Genomic DNA, 18034 nt, shown 5'->3' on the forward strand with positions numbered 1-18034 from the left:
CGTCTGTGATGGGGATATTACTCATAAATGCAGAGTCCCTGGAGTAAGATAAACCAAGGAAGATGGGAGATGCAGTGTATTCTGCATATGGTTGTTCGTTACATTTCCATTTTTCCTCCAAGGAACTCAAGATGGCATCCACAGTCTTCCCCTCCCCATTTTATCCTGCCAACAACCCTGTGAGGTAATTTTGCCTGAGAGACTGTGACTGACAAGTAAGCAACTACAATGATATATCTCGAGGATATAATGACATCCACACTGAGCTTTCAAATGCCATACTTCTTAGAATACCGGTACTTGAAAACTTGAAAACTGTATTGTATACTACATTTAGCACCAAAGTTAGAAAGTTAGTAATAATTTTTAATTTAAATTTTTAGAGACCCAAACAATACTTTGCAACACATTATAAAAGAAGGCCACCATGCAACTTTGCAAAATAGTTATTTATTTATTTATTTATTTATTTATTTATTTATTTATTTATTTAGAATTTGTATACTGCCCTATACCCGGAGGTCTCAGGACAGTTCACAGAACAAAATCAAAATAACAACAACAACCCAATAACACACACACCATTTATCAGTTATCCCCCGTTATCCATTCACACAGTAGTATTTTCCAAATTATAAATCACACCAGTTTATAATGTGATGTACAGTATACTGTAAACCACTAGCAATTGGAGATTTCACATACTGTAGACTGCAATATTGCACTTACATAATCCATTTTTTTATTGTTGGAATATTTTCACCTTTCCAAAGTTTAGCCAGGCAAACCTTTGCAATCAGCAGCATAATTTGAATTAATATCAAGATGCTCACAGATCAAAGTCTTTGGTATGTATTTCTCCTGATATAACTATGAAAGATATCTGAAACATTTTCTCAAAAGGGGGCAGCCCCAATACAGACAGAAATAAATTCATTCATTCCCACACCTCTTCATGCTTGTAATATCTACCCCTGCAACCTTTATTTATTGTCAATGGAGCTAGGTAGCATCTTGCTGTAGCTTGATCTATTTCCAAAACGTAGGCAAGGCTGTCAAAGGTCGTATTCTTCTGAACACCAATTGCTGAAAACATCACTAGGGGAGACTGCTGCTGTGCTTTGCTCAAGTCATGCTTCCCAGCTTCCCACGGGCATCTGGCTGGTCACTGGGAGAACAGGATGCTGGAGTAGTTGGGCCATTGGACTGATCCTGCAGATTTTGCTTATGTTCTTATGAGGATGTGGGATGTCAGTTTCTGTCTCCTGCCTTTACTCCCACCAGTTTTTCCTCAGCTTGGAGCTTTGGGAGGTGGCGGTGAGAGTGGCTGCCAGCCAGCCTGATCGGCACCTTCAAAGCCTGCTTTGAAGGTGAGGAAGCAGCCCAGAGTGGGGGAAAGCCTTTCCACCTGAAAAGGGGCAGCTGGGGATTTGCAAAAGAGCAGGTCAAGCACTGGCTTTGCTTGGCTTCTGTTCTTTAAGAACATAAGAGTCTTGCTGCATTGTCCATTTCTCACTGGCCTATGGGAAGCTCAAAAGCAGAACAACAGCACAAGAGCATCACACAAAGTGCTGTATGCACAGTTGTTTCCTTTTGAAGAAAGATGATGCACTTCTGCAAATGTTGAGCTTCCCCCAAATTTCTTTGATTATGACCTGCTTCCATGTGGGAGGTGCTGTTTTGGCTACAGAAGCATTGCTACTCACCCTTGAATTGGGGAAATAGAAAGGATTGTTTGAGACATAGCAACTGGCACTACCCAGTGTGACAAAACATGTGCTGCACAGTTAGAAGGTACGATGAAGAGTGGAAGGATTTGGTAACAACCGGAGAACGATGGATGAGGCTGGACAGGGTATCAGGTTATATCTCTGAGGGGCCTCGCCTTGTTTTATAACCTCTTTGCATGGCCTTCCAAGTGCGTTATTCTACTGCTTATCAGATGCAATTCCATTGTTTGCTAAAGCTGGGATCAAGAAGGTGCAGAGCACGAGGGTGAATTTATGTGACTAGGATTAGCCATTCAGTCCAGATGAAAGTGCAAGGCCAGAACAGTCCCGACATTTTCAGTGAGTGCTTGGTCACAAGTGGTCCCTGCAACAAAAAGGTTGCAGCGTGGAATGCTCCTGTTCAGAGGGCCGGCCAGCCATCTCCTTTTCCCAGGACAGTCCATTCCATGCCCTCCATTTGTTCAGTGTTCAAATACATTTTTCTTTTTAAATTGGATTGGTAGCCCACTTCATGACATTAAGGCCCAATTGTCATAAATCTGTACTCCTTCAGGCCATCTAAACTATTTGTACTAACTACAGTATGTGTTTCACCTGTTGAGTGAAAAGTTGCCCAGCTAGACAATGAAAGCCACATAGGGTAATGTGGCTAGGGTGCCAGATTAGTCCTGGAGAGATCTGGGTTCAAATCCTCACTCAGGCTTACAGCTGGTGGGATGGGTAGTCTTCTAAAAGCTGCGGCTCAGCCCCCTGAAATTTGAGCACTGAGCATCATCCACCTGTCCTGTATAATAAAGGATTGTCCTGTATTTTGATGTAAAATGCTATGTCCTGTATTGATGCATTTTTGTCCTGTATCTCTCTCTCTCTGTGTGTGTGTGTGTGTGTGTGCGCGCGCGCACATGTGTGCCAGGTTAAGGATCTTCTCCAAATGCATGTGTTTGAAAGGGTCTGTGAAAGGTCATGTATTTAAGCTCTGGGTAGCCAAGCACAGACAGATTTAGAAATTTATGTGTATGTGCATGTGTGACAAATTCCAGAGGGGCCATCCTGTTAGGCTGCAATAGATTGTAATGGGTTGCTTAAATTCACTTCGGATGGGGGCGAAAAAATGTCCACCAACCGCCCTGCCCCACCCTGTCCTGTATTTTTTTCAGATCAAAACTACCCAAAACCACCCAAAACTAAACACCACCCATCCCATAAAGCAGCAGTCAGGAGCCGGTGGCCCTCCAAATGAACTCCCAACTGCCATGAGACAAAGTTAGCATGGCTAGGGCTCAGGGATGGTGGGAGTTGTAGTCTAGCAACTCCATTGCTGCCCATCCCGTCCCATTTAAACTTCACGCTTGGAATCCTTCAGCGGAATAAGAGGATCGATCTCTCTCTCTCTCTCTCTCTCTCTCTTGAAGCCCGCAGCGCCATAGGTTGGAACCGCGTTCCAAAGCCAGCCCATCCGGCGCATCTTCCCGGTTCACATCAAAAGAAAGCATGCTAATAAGCTCCGCTCGCTGGCGGCGTCGATTTGCTGCTTCTTCGAGGGGGCGGAGTTTCAGGGGGCGGTGTCTCCGTGCCCGGGGGTCAGGTCCCAAAACCTCGTTGAACGGATCCGCGAGAAACAATCTTTCCCCCAGGAAACCGCTGCTGACGAGCTTCGCGAAGGGGCCCGCGGTTGCGTGCGCGCTGCACGTCGGAATCAGCCCAGTCCCTTGGCCCCTTTGTGCAGGTTTTTTCCCCCTCCCCTGCCCTCTTGGCTTGCAATTGATGCTGCTGATCCAGGAAGAGAAGACTGTCTCCTTGAACTGTTGAGCCCCAATCGAACTGAGCATTGGGGGCGGAGAGAGGGGGCTTCTTTTTTGGGGGGGTGGCGGCTTTGTTTTATCTATTTATTTATTTATTTATTTATGTATTTATTTTCCCTCCGCACCTCGGGTTTTTTTTGCAAGCAGCTGAGCTGGGGACTCTGATGCACCCGTTCCAGTGGTGTAACGGTAAGCTTGTCCGACCCAGGGTGGCGGTGGTGATGATGATGATGGAGGAGAAACGGACTGGCCAAAAACCAACCCCTCACCTCCCCGCTCCTTTAAAACGAACAAATCACAGGCATTGCGGGCGGCCAAGTTCATTATCCGGTCTTCGGGTGGAGATGCAGATCCTGTTTATTTTATTTTATTTTAAAAAAAAACTGCCTCTGTAAACAAAACTTCCCAGATTGTTTTAAAGAGATCAAAAGGAACCTGTCGGGATGATTCGCAGGGGAGGGAGGAGAAATTGAGGGTATTCTTTCGCTCCGAGGTAAGGCTCCCTTCTTTGTTGTTACTTTGGAAACAGCGTCTTCTTGAGGGCACCAAGTCAGCTCCAGCCCCTCCCTAAAGCATCGGGGACTCGAAAAACCCAAAGACCGTCTCTTTTCCCCACCGTACATTTATTTATTTATTTATTTTTATTTTTAAAAAAAACCCACACGAGAATACTGGGAGCTATAGCGTGTTAAGAGCTCCGTGAAGGGTAAACTACAGTTCCCATGATGCTTTGTGTGTGGAGGGTTGCTGCGCTTTAAATCCATGGTATGTGCTCAAGTCAGAAGAGCTGCCAGTATGGTTGGGTCCTTGCTTAACTCCTTTGTGACGCTTTAGATGGTCTTCATAAAGAGGTTCCCCTGCTGTTAACTTTTGGGTATTTCTCCCCCCTAATGGGACAACAGGGCTGCCTGTAATTTACTTTCAAATTCCTTTATAGCTATGCATTGCTTTGACATATACACAATTCTATATGTGCCTGCGCAGGAGTGAGCCCCATTGAATTGAGCGGAAATTGTGTAGAATCGGAGCCTAAGGCTCTAGTTCCTACCCCACACAGCCACAAACCATTGTCTTTTCCCCCAGTTCATAAAATCATAGAATTGTAGAGTCGGAAAGGACCCAAGGATCATCTAGTCCAAACCCCTTCATTCTTCTTGGCTATTGGTTGTTGTGTTGCTTTCCTGCAAATATCCATGCCCAAAGCAGCTTACACCATTTTAAAAAAGATAATCTAAAGCAACACAGCAAAGCAAACCCACAATATCAGGATGGCAATTGAAACACTAAAGCACTGAGTCAAGGGCATAATTAAAAACAGCTATATTCCAAGACTGCCAAGTGTACCTATTGCTAAACAGTTGCTAAGTTATCCCCTCTCCTACTGGCATCTGTTTAAGCTACCAAAGCGTTTGCCCTAAGAATGACTGGCTGGCATTGTTTTCCTTCTGCTAAAAACGGTTCCCAAAATAAACAGTGCATTTGCTCTGAGACTTTTGTTAGCCCCCTCCCCTCCACACACATGCCTTATGGAGAGGGCAGACATGAGATGAATGAATGAAGGAGGGAGGGAGGTAGATGGAGCCACCCTTGTCTGTCATGAAATTGCCCAGCTGGAGAGAGGGGCACCATTTGCACAGTGCTTTAAAACCTCATTACAGTGTTTTAGTTTTGGGGGTGTGGGGAGGGCTTCATTCAGAAGGCCTAGCAGATGGTGACTGCTTTTCTTAAAGGGCTGATGGTTAATTAAAAGGAGCAGAGCCCTGCTTGGGATGAGCCTGGATTAATTATTTCAAGTAGCTTTTGTTCTCTGACTTTCTTCTTCCTTCCTCCCCCCCCCCCCCAATCTCCCTTTATAGTTCCATGAAATTTAACTAGCATGCAGCCTCTAGGCCATGTGCTTCAAAGACAATGGAAGGGAAGGGGAAGAGGAGGAGGAGAGAGCTGGCTGGTTTATTTAGAGTACACACAGACACTGAGGCATCAAAGTCCGAGGCTCAATTAACCTCTTATGTCTCACTTTGCTGCTGCTTTTCCTAGGCGGTCCACCCTCCCACCATTCTTTTTTAAAGTGTAATTGAAACAAATCTGTAAACTGAAAGGCAGACCGAGTCCCCAGACTCAGGACCCAGACTGCTAAATACAGAACAGGAACATGAGAGCCAATGTGGTGTACCGTAGTGGTTAGAGCGCTCGACTAGGACCTGGAAGATCAAGGTTCAAATCCCCACTCAGCCACAAAACTTGCTGGGCCAGCCACTTGCTTTCAGCCTGACCTGCTTCACAGGTTTGTTGTGAGGATAAGATGGGGGGGGGGAGGACTCTGCATGTGCCACCTTCAGCTTGGAGGAAAAGGTGGTATATAAATGAAGTAAGTAAATAAATAGGAAGCTGTCTTAAGCCCTGTGGACAGCTCAGTCAGTAGCACATGAGACTCTTAATCTCTTGGTCATGGGTTCGAGCCCCAAGTTGGGCATTGCAGGGGGCTGGTCCCTTCCAATTCTACAGTTCTGTGATTACATGGAGTCAAACCACTGGCCTGTTGAGCTGTGTAATGTCTCCACTGACTGGCAGCCATTCTTCAGGTGGGGAGATGTTCTCAGCCCAATATCAGGGATTGAACCTGGGATCTTTGGTGTGCAAACAAAGCAGATGCTGTACCACTGGGCTATAGCCCTTCCCCTGTCAATTTTAAACCTCTCCCTAGGAGACTGGGAGATGCTCACGGCTAAGTAAACCACGGTCAGTTGCTTTTGGTTTCTAGAAGGCTTGCAGTGTTGATAGCCAAACCACATCGCAGCTGCCTGTGGCCTGTGTCGCAATCATAATCCTTGTCCAATGTTAACCATGAATGTACTTTAATAACATTTGATCTTTGCATGTCCTTCTCAATTGCTCAAAGCTTTTTGAATGCATCAGCTAGTTGTAATCCTCACAGCAAACTTTTAAGACGGGGGGGGGGGTAGAACAACCTCAGGCCCAGGGAACGGATGCAGCCTCCCCACCACCCCCAAGCATTTTTTTTGTGACCCTCAGGACTCTTGCCAGGCCATGCCCTCCCCCTTCTTTGCACACTACTTAAGTATTTTTGCTTGGCTGGAATCTGCCCTTGAATTTGTTTGTTTGTTTGTTTGTTTGTTTGTCTCTTCAATTTATATCCCACCCTTCCTCCCAAAGAAGCCCAGGGCAGCAAACAAGACGTGATAAAGCATCTTTAAAATGTTTCCAGGTGCAAACTGGAAAAGATTTCAGTTCAAAAGGCTTGTTGGAAGAGGAAGGAATCCAGTGGGGGCCAACAAGGCAAGAGAGAGGGTGCCTGCCTAATATTCAGGTGGGGGGGGGGATTCCAAAGGATAGGTGCCACCACACAAAAGGTTCAATTCCTACTTTGTGTGGAACAGAACAGAAGATTCTGGAGTTAGCATTCTGATTCCCCATATTGCAGATGTTGGGGTGGACCGAGGCTGAGCTCGCATCCATGCATTTAAAATACTCTCATGCCACAGTCCTGGCTTCCCCCAAAGATCCTGTCAACCGGGCAGCCCCTGGTACCAACAACAAGGCCTCACCTGCTGATTGTTGGACCCATAAGTATGATGTAGTGGGCCCATGTTCAAATCTTCTCATTCTCCCAAGCACCTCAGGGGTAGCAAGCATAATTCCTTTCCTCGTTTTATCTTCACATCATCCTTGTGAGGCAGGTAAACCTGAGAGAATGTGACTAACCTGACATCAGACCTGTGAGCTTCATGCCTGAGTAGGGATTTGAACCCAGATCCCCCTAGTCTTAGAACAGCGCTCTGACCACTACACCACATAGCCTAACTAACTACTTGCTCAATGCTACTTGAGCAGAGCTTTGGCAACACTGGCAGGGGGTGTTTAACCCTATTCCCCCACCCCACCCATTTCCCTGATCTAAATCACACACACATCCACTGAAAGTGTTATTAGGTCAGCTGGGCTTGCAGTTATCTGGAGCACGTCTGTGTGTATCTTTTGTTTCTTTCAAGCAAAACAAACTGCATCTTTGGAGGAACTGTCCGAGTTAAGAAAATTGCACAGTGATGAAAGTTTAAAGCAGTGATTGGGGAGCCTGTGTTCCTCCAGATTTTGTTGCTGTTATTTTAATTTGTTACCTGCCCCTAACTCTAAGGCAGGCATCCCCAAACTTCAGCCCTCCAGATGTTTTGGACTACAATTCCCATCTTCCCCGACTACTGCTCCTGTTAGCTAGGGATCATGGGAGTTGTAGGCCAAAACATCTGGAGGGCCACAGTTTGGGGGTGCCTGCTCTAAGGTCTCGGGGTGGGTTACAGAAATTTAAAATACTGTTTAAAGCAGTTTTAAAACAGTGTCACCAAAACAAAAAGAAAAACAACAGTTTGGGGAGTGGTTGGAGTATAATCATCATTCCCTCCCCCTGTACTGATTTGGTCTGAACCAAATCAAAGTTTCCCCTGGCCGCTTTAAAGTTGTTTTAGTTTAGTTTTTAAAAGCAGATTTTATTAAGGATCACCCACATCACTTCTCATGTGGTTCTTGGGAACGGGGCAGTGCATTTTATAAGCACGCCCAACATGCGCTATTAATAATTAAGAATCCTAGTCTATAAATCCTAAACTCTAGGGAGCAAATGGACTCAGCCTAGTTGTAAATCATGTGTCTTGAACGCATAAGGCCCCAGGTTTTCTCCCACGCCTCTCCATTAGGAAGTGGTGGAGAGGCCTTCTCTCTGCCTGAGACCCTGGATGTCTGCAGCCTGTCAGAGGATATCAGTGCCTTCCCCGATCCAGTGCCTTCCAGATGCTTTTGGACCACAGCTCCCATCACCCGTGAGCTTTAGCCAAGCTGGCTGCAGCTGTTAGGGGTTGTAGTCCACAACACCTGGAGTGCCAGAGGTGATGCTGATAGGCTTTCAGTGTTCCTATTAAGATGGTTCTGGGACCATCCTCTAAGCCAGGGGTGGGGAACTGGTGGCCCTCCAGATGTTGCCAGACTCCAGCTCCCATCAGCAAGGCTAATTGCCAGACATGATGGAAGCTGCAGTCCAGAAACATCTGGAGGGCCAGAGGTCAGGTGTCTTCCAAGGCAATGGGAGGGAATTCTAGACCTGGGAACCAAATGTGGCCTTTCTCTGACTGGCCCTTGGGGCTCTCCCCAGGCCACACAACCTCTGCCAGCCATAGCCCCCTCCCCCAGCCCTGCCTCATGCTTTCCTTGAGTGTTTCTGCCTGGCTGGAATGTGCCTTTGAACTCAGATGATGCCTTTTCCTTGTCTGGCTGGAGCATATAGGAGAGGTGTGTGTAGAAAGGAGTCTGGCTGTACAAAGGTACCTTTTTTATCAGTTGCTCCACTCACTTTCGCCTCTGGCCCCTGGGCAGGTTCAGCCCCCTCTCTAAGCAGATGCAATCTACACAGCTAAAGAGTCCCTCTCTCTCCTCCCGCTGTTGCTTTTGTGTTCCTTTGCATGCAAGCTTTTCCCAGCCATATTTTTTCCAAAGGCAAACAAAATCTTGGGTTGGATTCAGTGCTGAGCTTTGACAGGGGCAGAGGTGCATGGGTTGGGGCCACCCAAAGCTTAATTTGCAGCACAATCCTGTGTGCATCTACTCTCAAGTAAGTCCATGGGGCTTAATCCCAAGCAAGGTTGGCAAAGCACTGTAACCTCAGGATGCAGGCATTTAAAAAATCCAGTGATTTATTCAGACTGCAATCTACAACTCCAGATTATTTATATATTTCATTCATTACATTTATGCCTCACCTTTTCCTCCAAGGAGCTCAAGAACATGGTCTCCTCACCATTTTTTAAATCCTCACAACAACCTTGTGAGGTAGGTTAGGCTGAGAGATGGTAACTGGCTCAAAGTCACCCAGTGGGCTTTATGCCTGAGTGGGAATTTGTACCCTGGTCTTCCAGCTCCTAGTCCAGTACTCTAACCATTATACCACACTGGCTCTCCCAAGATTAAATCGTGAACTAGAACCTGCAGGGGAAGGGATAGCTCATTCGTAGGGCAGGTGCTTTGCATGCAGAAGGTCCCAGCTTTGATCCTTAGCACCTTCATTTTGGGGGATGGGGGAAAGCAAGCCAGCAATTAATGGGAAAGATCTCTGCCTGAAACCCCAGAGAGCTGCTGCCAGTCAGAATAGGAACATAGGAGGCTGCCTTATACTGAGTCACACGCTTGATCCAGCGACCTCACTATTGTCTACACAGACGGACAGCAAATTTTTAGGGTTTCAAACAGGATTTTCTCCCAGCTCTACCTGGAGATGCCAGGGATCGAACCTCACCTGCCAGCCTCATTTGTCTGTAGAGAACAGGCCCCATCTTCTCCCTGCCAGGAAACCCAATTGCAGCTGCTGCTCGCCCCCACACAAAGGCCTTTACATAAACCCCTAGTTTCGTTCCAGTTTCTCGCTTTCTGTGTTGTGTGGGGTTGAGCCTCTTTAACTTCATCAATGAGCTGACTCTCCAGGTGAAGCCTTAGCCTCTGTGAAGCAGGTGACCCACAGGAAGAGGGAGAATACTGCAAATAGCTCAAGGACGCCATCAGAGTTTCTCACAAAGCCGATCCTCTCCCTCTTCTACACGCACCTGCTGTTAACCGTAGACTCTGGAGTAAATGGCCATATTTGGGAAATTTGGGGCTTTTTTGATGGTAATGTTAATTTGCTTCACTTTGAAATGTGGTAAGCCTGTCTATGAAGAATCATAGAATTATAGGATTGTAGAGTTGGAAGGGACCCCATGGGTCATCTAGTCCAACCCTCTGCAATGTAGGAATCCTGCCCTGAGTGGGATTGACCCATCAACCTTCTGGTGAGCAGTCAGACCCACAGTGCACCTGATTTGAGAGCTGGGAACTTATCCTGTCTGAAACTCTAGGGAGCCACTGCCAGTTAATGTAGATTGCACCCCTGATTTTGTTTATACTGAAAGTATGTTGGATTGTAGCAGCAGTCGCTAATTGAAACAAATAGCATTATTTTTCTGCTGGGGGTGCTGGAAGTGGTTTCACCCCTAAAAAAGCAAAGTTAGGGAACATCATTCTAGCCCAGGGGTCCCCAGACTACGACCCGGGGGCCGGATGCGGCCCAATTGGCCTGCCAATCCGGCCCGCGACGACCCCCGCCGCCTGCTCTTACGGCGCGCAGCGCGGCAGCGCTCTTCTGGGTCGGGAAAAAAGCGCCGAAAATCCTTTGTGCGCATGCGTATGGGCCTCTCCCGACCCGGAAGAGGTCATTTCTGGTGCACTTCCGGGTCGGGGGAGGCCCATACGCATGCGCACAACGGATTTTCGGCACTTTTTCCACCCTGGAAGCGCGCCGCTGCGCCAGTAATGCACTCCCCCACCCGCCGGCCCGCACAGGCGTGCGCTCCCCCATCCTCCGGCCCGGCGCGCGATTGGCGCGGTGGGAACCGGCCCAAACGCCGGTATGTCTGGGGACCCCTGTTCTAGCCCATGGGCCAATCTTGGGTTCCTGTCAGGGGTTCCAATTTGAAGCTGTTCACCTGAAATCACGCCCACCTGTCAATCAGGTGACATCACTCCAATGGGCAGCTGATGGGATGGAACAGGCTGGCGGATCCTACAGAAAGCTTGACTGGACCGCTTGCCCATCAGCTGATTGTAGGGGTGGGGGCATGCAGTCCTGCCCTATTCAGCTGTGCATGCAGCTGATCCCTGCACAAAGCAGGATCAACCCCCTTGCACATCATTTGATGTGTTGGGAAGTCAGTCTTGCCCTGTTTGGGTTCAAGAGATTCCCAATCACCTGACCTCCAGGGTTTTCTCCTGTGGCTGGCAGGTGTGTTGCCCTGCCCACTTGTCAAAGTTGGCCTGAAGGAGTGGGTCCAGATAAGGATCAGGCCTGTGGAGCCGGAAAGCTTCCCCACCCCATGTAAAAAAGAAGAATGCTCTGCTAGGGGCATAAAGCACCCGAGCACCTGAGGCTTTCTGAAGGCAGGAGAAAAGGAAGCAGGAGATAAGCTCTGACGAGTCTTTCATGAGCACAGGAGCTACGTCAAGAAAGCTTGATGTATTTCAGGATCTTAAGGATCCAACTCCTGCGCCAAGTGGCAATACTTTGTAGGTGAAGTGGCACCAGTCATGCGCAAGAGGGAGATAGCAGCAGACTTCTGGGGAACCCTATAAACAACGCTTGGGACCCCCCTCCCTAAAACAACCTACTTGGTAGCCACGGAATGCTAAATGCATGTTGGACGGATGAGAATGACAGAAAAATTGGGTGGGTGGAATGGAGTATTTAGGGAAAGCTAGCTGGAACCCTGAACAGGACAACTCCATGCTGCAACATCTTGTTGCAGGTCCCTTGCGTAGCATCTACCAGAAACTGGGAGGCAATCCAGCTTGCCTGCACAGGCAGTTTGTGAATTAGGTGGTTCTTAGAATTATGAAGAAGTTACTAGAATGGCTTTGCTTCAGCAGGTTCAACTTCAATATATACACCTTTTATCTTCTTTTAATCTTTCAGAGCAGCACTAAGCACGATAGTAATGCTGAGTGCCAAGTTTTCTTTGTCTACGGGAACTAATGATTGAAAATAATAATAATAAAACTACAGTCATCCAGAGTTTTGATCCACTGCCACTGGCTTACTCCACGTTTTGAAAGTTCTCCAGCAGGCAAATGAATTGCAATTCCTGACAGCTTCACGAAGCGCTCCCAGCACCCAGAGAATAGGACCAGGACTCCAGGATTCAAAAATAGTCATGTGCATTTGCCTCGAGCGGAGCTGTAGAATCAGATGGCACTTGTGTGGCAAGAGTCCTATTGGCCTGACCTTGACCTCCGGCAGCCGAGTGTGTCTGCCACTTGCCTGCTTAAGCCTCAAATGTTAGAGCTTTATAACTTTCTGCTAAATAAGCAAACTGAGCCTGGGAGCTGAATGGCTGTTGCAAGGGGAAATCAGGGGAAGCTTTCGCTGTGGAATGGCTTGGGTGGCCAGATACAGGGTTGCAGAGATAATTTATATTAGCATGCTGTTAAAAAAACAGATTTGATTTGATTGCTAAGTCCTGCAAACCAAAAGACTGTTAAAGGCAGAGCTGCAGGGGCTGGTTCAAACAATGACAGCTGTGCAGGGATTGATGGCAGTTAATGGATTGAAATTGAATCCTGACAAGACAGAAGTACTGTTTCTGAGGGGGGGGGTAGGCAGGTGTGGGGGACTCTCTAGTCCTGAGTGGGGTAAATGTGCCCCTAAAGAATCAGGCGTTCATCCTGGGAGACATTTTGGACTCACAGCTGTTCAGGGAGGTGCAGGCCAACTCTATGTCCAGGATGGCTGTCTACCAGTTCCATCTGGTACTCAGGCTGAGACCCTGCCTGCCTGCACCCTGTATCGCAAGAGTGGTACATAACTCTGGTTATCTCCCGCTCTGACTGCTGCAATGCACTCTTATGTGGGGATACCTTTGAAGGTGACTCAAAAACTTCAACTAATTCAGAATGCAGCAACTAGACTGATGACTGGGAACGGCCACCGGGACCATATAACACTGGTGCTAAGACTCCTAGTACGTTGCCGAGCACATTTCAAAGTGTTGGTGCTGACCTTTAAAGCCCTAAACGGCCTCAGCCCAGTATACCTGAAGGAGCGTCTCCACCCCCATCACTCAACCCAGACACTGAGGTCCAGCTCCAAGGGCCTTCTGGAGGTTCCCTCACTGTGAGAAGTGAAGTTACAGGGAACCAGGTGGAGGGGCTTCTCGGTAGTCACACCACCCTGTAGAATGCCCTCCTGGCAGATGTCAAAGAATAAAACTTCATAAATTTTCATAGATATCTGAAGGCAGTCCTGTTTCAGGAAGCTTTTAATCTTTGATGGTGTTGTGTGTTTGTTTGTTTGTTTTGTTGCTTTGTTTTATTTGTATTGTTGGAAGCCGCCCTGAGTGACTGGGGCAACCCATTCAGATGGGTAGGGTATAAGAAATGTTGTTGTTGTTTGTTGTTGTTACCTGTGGCGTTCTATTTGTTGTTGGGACTCCAACTTCTGCCAGCCTCAGGAAGTATGGCCCAATGGTCAAGGCTAATGGGAGTTGTAGTCCAGCAACCTATTGAGGGGCTGGGGCACAGCTTAGCCATCTCTGCCAAGGCAGGATGATGCTGCAGTGTCTTAAATAACTGTATATAAGTCAAGAGGGACCTGCAACAAAATGTTGCAGTATGCAGCTTTGTTTAGGGGTCCAGCCAGTCAGTAAACCATGCCCTCACACATATACATGTTTTCCATCTAGAGATGGAATGGGCCTTTTCTACAGTGGCTCCCCATTCCATGCAGGGCTGGAAGAGGCCCTTGTCTGAAAGAGAGCCCATCAGTTTAGAATCAACAATGTTGAGCTAGACTAATAGTTTAATTTTTCCTAAGGCAGCTTCAGAATTTTGGGGGAGATGGCCATGTGGATTTCTTGCACACAGGAATCATGGTACGTTCGTCTTCCTTTATGTCACTACAACAGCCCACTTTGTTTTCTGCCTATGACTTTCCCTGCTGATTTTCATTGACCCCCCCCCCTTTAAAGACATTCAAACGATATCTAGGTCACTGCACTACGTAATGCTGCTAACTTTTCTAGTTGCCTCAAAATGGGTAGCTTCTAGCTGTGCATTTTTCCCATGTTAGCAGAGAAGGGTTTGCTGCGGAGAAACGATTGAGCAAACAACCCCAGCTTTGTAAACTGGTTCTTGCTGTTGCTTCTGTCTGGTGTCTTGAGTTCTAAATATAATTTTTTCATTGAGTGACGATGCTTGTTAGAATGAGAGCCAGTCTGGAGTAGTGGTTAGAGGGCTGGCCTAGGATCTGGACAGCCAAGGTTCAAATCTCACTCAGCCACTGGGTGACTTTGGGCCAGTCACAGTCTCTCAGCCTAACCCACCTCACAGGGTTGTTGTGAGATGAGGACAAATCAGGGAGGAAGAGAGCCATGTAAACCACCTTGGGGGAAAGGTGGGATAGAAATGTGATAAATCGAAAAGCCCAAAATGCCAGTTCTTGCCCTCTCAGTCAGTTGAGGATCAATGGTCAGTACTGTATTCAGCTAACCTGCCCCATCTATACAAGGATTTCTACTTGCCATAGCTGCCAAGTTTTCCCTTTTCTCGCGAGGAAGCCTATTCAGCATAAGGGAAAATCCCTTAAAATAAGGGATAACTTGGCAGCTATGCTACTTGCACAGCATAACCTTTCCACCTCTAGGGGTTCGTGGAACCCTTAGAACAGATTTGCAGGGTTTGGGGGAGGAGAGAGGGAGGACTTTCCATGAGCAGAAATCTTGGTGCCTGCTGAACGCTCTCTTAGCACTACAATGGCTTCTACCCAATGGCTTGAATTTTGCAGTCTTCAGCTGCAGGAAACACCTGGCAATTGCATATCACCGTATTGGCTATAAACATCCACATACACCATCAAGAGTTTAGTGACATTCTTTCTTTATATGATTATGTACATGCTTCCAAAGGGATAGATGGAGGGGGTTATAACTCTAAAGATTGGCTCGCAAATACAGATACTTGACTTCAGTTAATGGTTGACGGTTCCCAGCTGAATATGTGAATGTCACCTGTTGCAAACCATGGTGCTTCAGTTGATGTGTGATAATATGAAAGTCCTGCTTGTAGCATGGGATATAGACTGTAGACGTCAACCCTTTTCAAGAGTCTGAAACCTTCATGTGTTTTAAATTTCGCTAGGTGAGAGTAGGAATGGGCAAATATGCATAGCTGCCAAGTTTTCACTTTTCTCGCGAGGAAGCCTATTCAGCATAAGGGAAAATCCCTGTAAAAAAGGGATAACTTGGCAGCTATGGCAAATATGTTGATTTCATTTCATCTCAGTTTTGCATTTTTTCCAGTATTAAGTTCAGTTGCCAGATTTCCATACAGATGGTAGGTTGGGTTTTTTTTTAATGTTCTGAAAATTCACCAGTATTTCAAATTTTTGTATGCAATTTTCCTAATGGATGCATGTTTACAAAGCATTTCCCGCTAATATAATGCACTTTGGCTTGCTATTTTAGTTAATATACACATTTTTATGCACACTTTACTCTAGCACAGCACGTGCATTTTTGTACCTGTTACTTGGTTGGAGAACTGCATTGCAAAATTTGCAAAAGTGCAAATTTCAAAGAATTGCTATGTTTCGGTTCATGTAGAGTCTTGGAAAGTGTGAATTGGGGAGATTTGCCTCTAAATGTTATTTTTATTTAATTCTTTTAAAGCATTTTAAATGTAGCAAATTATTGTTTTTCAATTCAACAAAAGCATTCTGCTAGGACGGGGTAGTCCAAAAAGGGTAAAGGACCCCTGGACGGTTAAGTCCAGTTGAATTTGACTATGGGCTGTAGCACTCATCTCTGCTTTCAGATATCAAATCAGTTTGGTAGTCAACAAATAGATTTTATATATTATATAGTTTTAATTCTATCAAGGTTTACTTGTGGTTCCCCCCCCCCACAAGTTATTAACAATTCTTGTTTTTATCCGTAAGCTTCCGCATTAGGGAAAAAGTTGGGGTATAAATAAATTGAGGATGATGTAGTGCCCTCGAGATGTTGTTGGACTACAATTCCCATCATCCCTGACCATCTCCCATGCCAACTGGGTCTGATTGGAGTTGTAGGCCAACAGCATTGGGAGGGGGCACCACATTGGCTACCCTTGCACTAGAGAATGAGCTTTCTGGCCCCATGTCCCCTGTCATATCCCTGTCACTCCCCCCCTTAGGCCTGGCTAGCAGGCGATGGCAACAACTTCTAGCCGAGACCCTGCAGAGTCCCGGCCAATCCAAATTGATAATGAATGCCCTAGATCAGGCATGTCAAACCTGCGGCCCTCCAGATGTTTTGGCCTACAACTCCCATGATCCCTAGCTAGCAGGACCAGTGGTTGGGGAAGATGGGAATTGTAGTCCAAAACATCTGGAGGGCCGCAGGTTTGACATGCCTGCCCTAGATGATCCAGTGGGGACAACAGCAAGACAAAGATGCAGTGGGACAAACTGGACACAGAGAAGTTAAATAGGCAGCAGTGACAGTGGTGCTTGGGAAGAGGAGCCCATTCAGGGTATGTATCCTGCAAAGGGTGCCTTATGCCAGGATCTGGAGCTGAACCACTTCTCCCTGTGTGAATAAGGACTCTTCTCCCCCCCCCCCCTTCTGGGTTTGGCACTACTGGGGAAACTTCAGTTGCTGAGGAGGTGATGGCTGGAATAATTCACAGCAATATCTGTCTCAGTGGAATACGTGTATTTTTGGAATCCTAGGCTGGCTTTATATCTCCAGTGGCATGTTTGTTTTTCTCAGGCTGTGGTCCTGAAACAGGGGGTGCGGTCGTGCGTCTGGGCCCAAGTGGTGTCCCAAATTCAATTTTATCAAAGGGACTCCAGTGCCTCATCATTGAAGTGCTAATTCCCCCTTCCACTCCTCTGTTCTTCCCAGTGTCTTCTAGGCAGATCTCTCTAGAGACACTGATCTCTGCAAGCTTATCCTTTCAAACAGCAGACTCTGAGGCAATTACTCGGAAAGAAAGAGATCTGCCTGTAGATAATACACCAGCTTGCCGAGTCCTTTCTGTCCATCCTCAAATCAGTCTCTGCAGGGGAGAAGGAAATTGGGGTCGGGGACAACACACTCCTATAGCGCTCATCTTGGAAGCTCAATTCCCCCTTCCAGTCCCCACAGCCATTTGGGAACATAAGGACCACACAGAACACAAGGAAATTGCCTGATATCAGGTCAGACTATTTATGCATCTAGCCCTGGATTTTGACTAGCAGCCTCCATCCTTCTTTCCCCTACCAGCTGTGGGCCAAGTTTGACAGCTGTTGTGAGACCATAGGTCTCCCTGTATATCTATCTCCATCAGTACAGGAAATGCTGGTCTCCATTGGAACCTGGATACTACTTTTGAGTTGTGTAGCAAGGGTCAAGAGCTATGTGTACACACTCTTCTATTATTTGCCTAATTGAGGTAGCAAATTATTCCTGAAAAACCTTCTCACCCCCCACCCCCCACCCCCCGCTGCCATTCTCATGGAGATTGTTGCTTGGCTCTGAATAGCCAGTGCTCTGCTAACAGCTGATAGTGAGAGACTTCCTCGGAACTGGCCCCCTGCCTCAGCTGATTATTTCATTTTTAATGCATTGTTCATCATTTCTGCATTGCCTATTAGCATCCGCACCCCCGGAGGCTTTTCTTCTCTTATTTTGGCTTTCCAGCAGGCCTTCCTGTAACCAGCCACAGCTGTTCTGTGCTTCGTATAAAGTCAGCAAAACCTTCTTTTGTGCTCCGATTCCTTAAATAGTGGATGGGGTCATGTTTTGATCATTTCCTGTTGTGGGCCAGGAAAAAAGATGACTGTTCCAAGGAAGTCATCATTTTTTAAGAAAAAATTGCAGCATTATTTCCCTCCAAGTGGCTGAAGGTTTGGTGTGCCCCATTTTATCTTCATAACAACCCTGTGAAGTGGGT

At 46.8% G+C, this 18034-nt stretch overlaps 1 protein-coding gene across 3 annotated transcripts in view; it reads left to right on the plus strand.

Moving 5' to 3' along the window:
• Window positions 1-492: 492 nt before the first annotated feature.
• RNF122 (ring finger protein 122) overlaps window positions 493-18034 on the plus strand; it is a 33114-nt gene continuing 15572 nt past the window's right edge. Inside the window, exon 1 of one of the 3 annotated variants that reach the window (XM_035139858.3) lies at window positions 493-3721. In XM_035139858.3, coding sequence (XP_034995749.2) covers window positions 3697-3721 — 25 coding nt within the window. In that variant the 5' untranslated portion in view covers window positions 493-3696. Of the gene's footprint in view, window positions 3722-3805; window positions 4026-18034 lie in introns of those variants that run through there. The other 2 variants (XM_035139859.3, XM_088658268.1) reach the window with 2 other exon arrangements.

The sequence above is a fragment of the Zootoca vivipara genome, chromosome 14 (genome assembly GCF_965207765.1).
Source record: "Zootoca vivipara chromosome 14, rZooViv2.hap1.1, whole genome shotgun sequence".
Taxonomy (NCBI): Eukaryota; Metazoa; Chordata; class Lepidosauria; order Squamata; family Lacertidae; genus Zootoca; species Zootoca vivipara.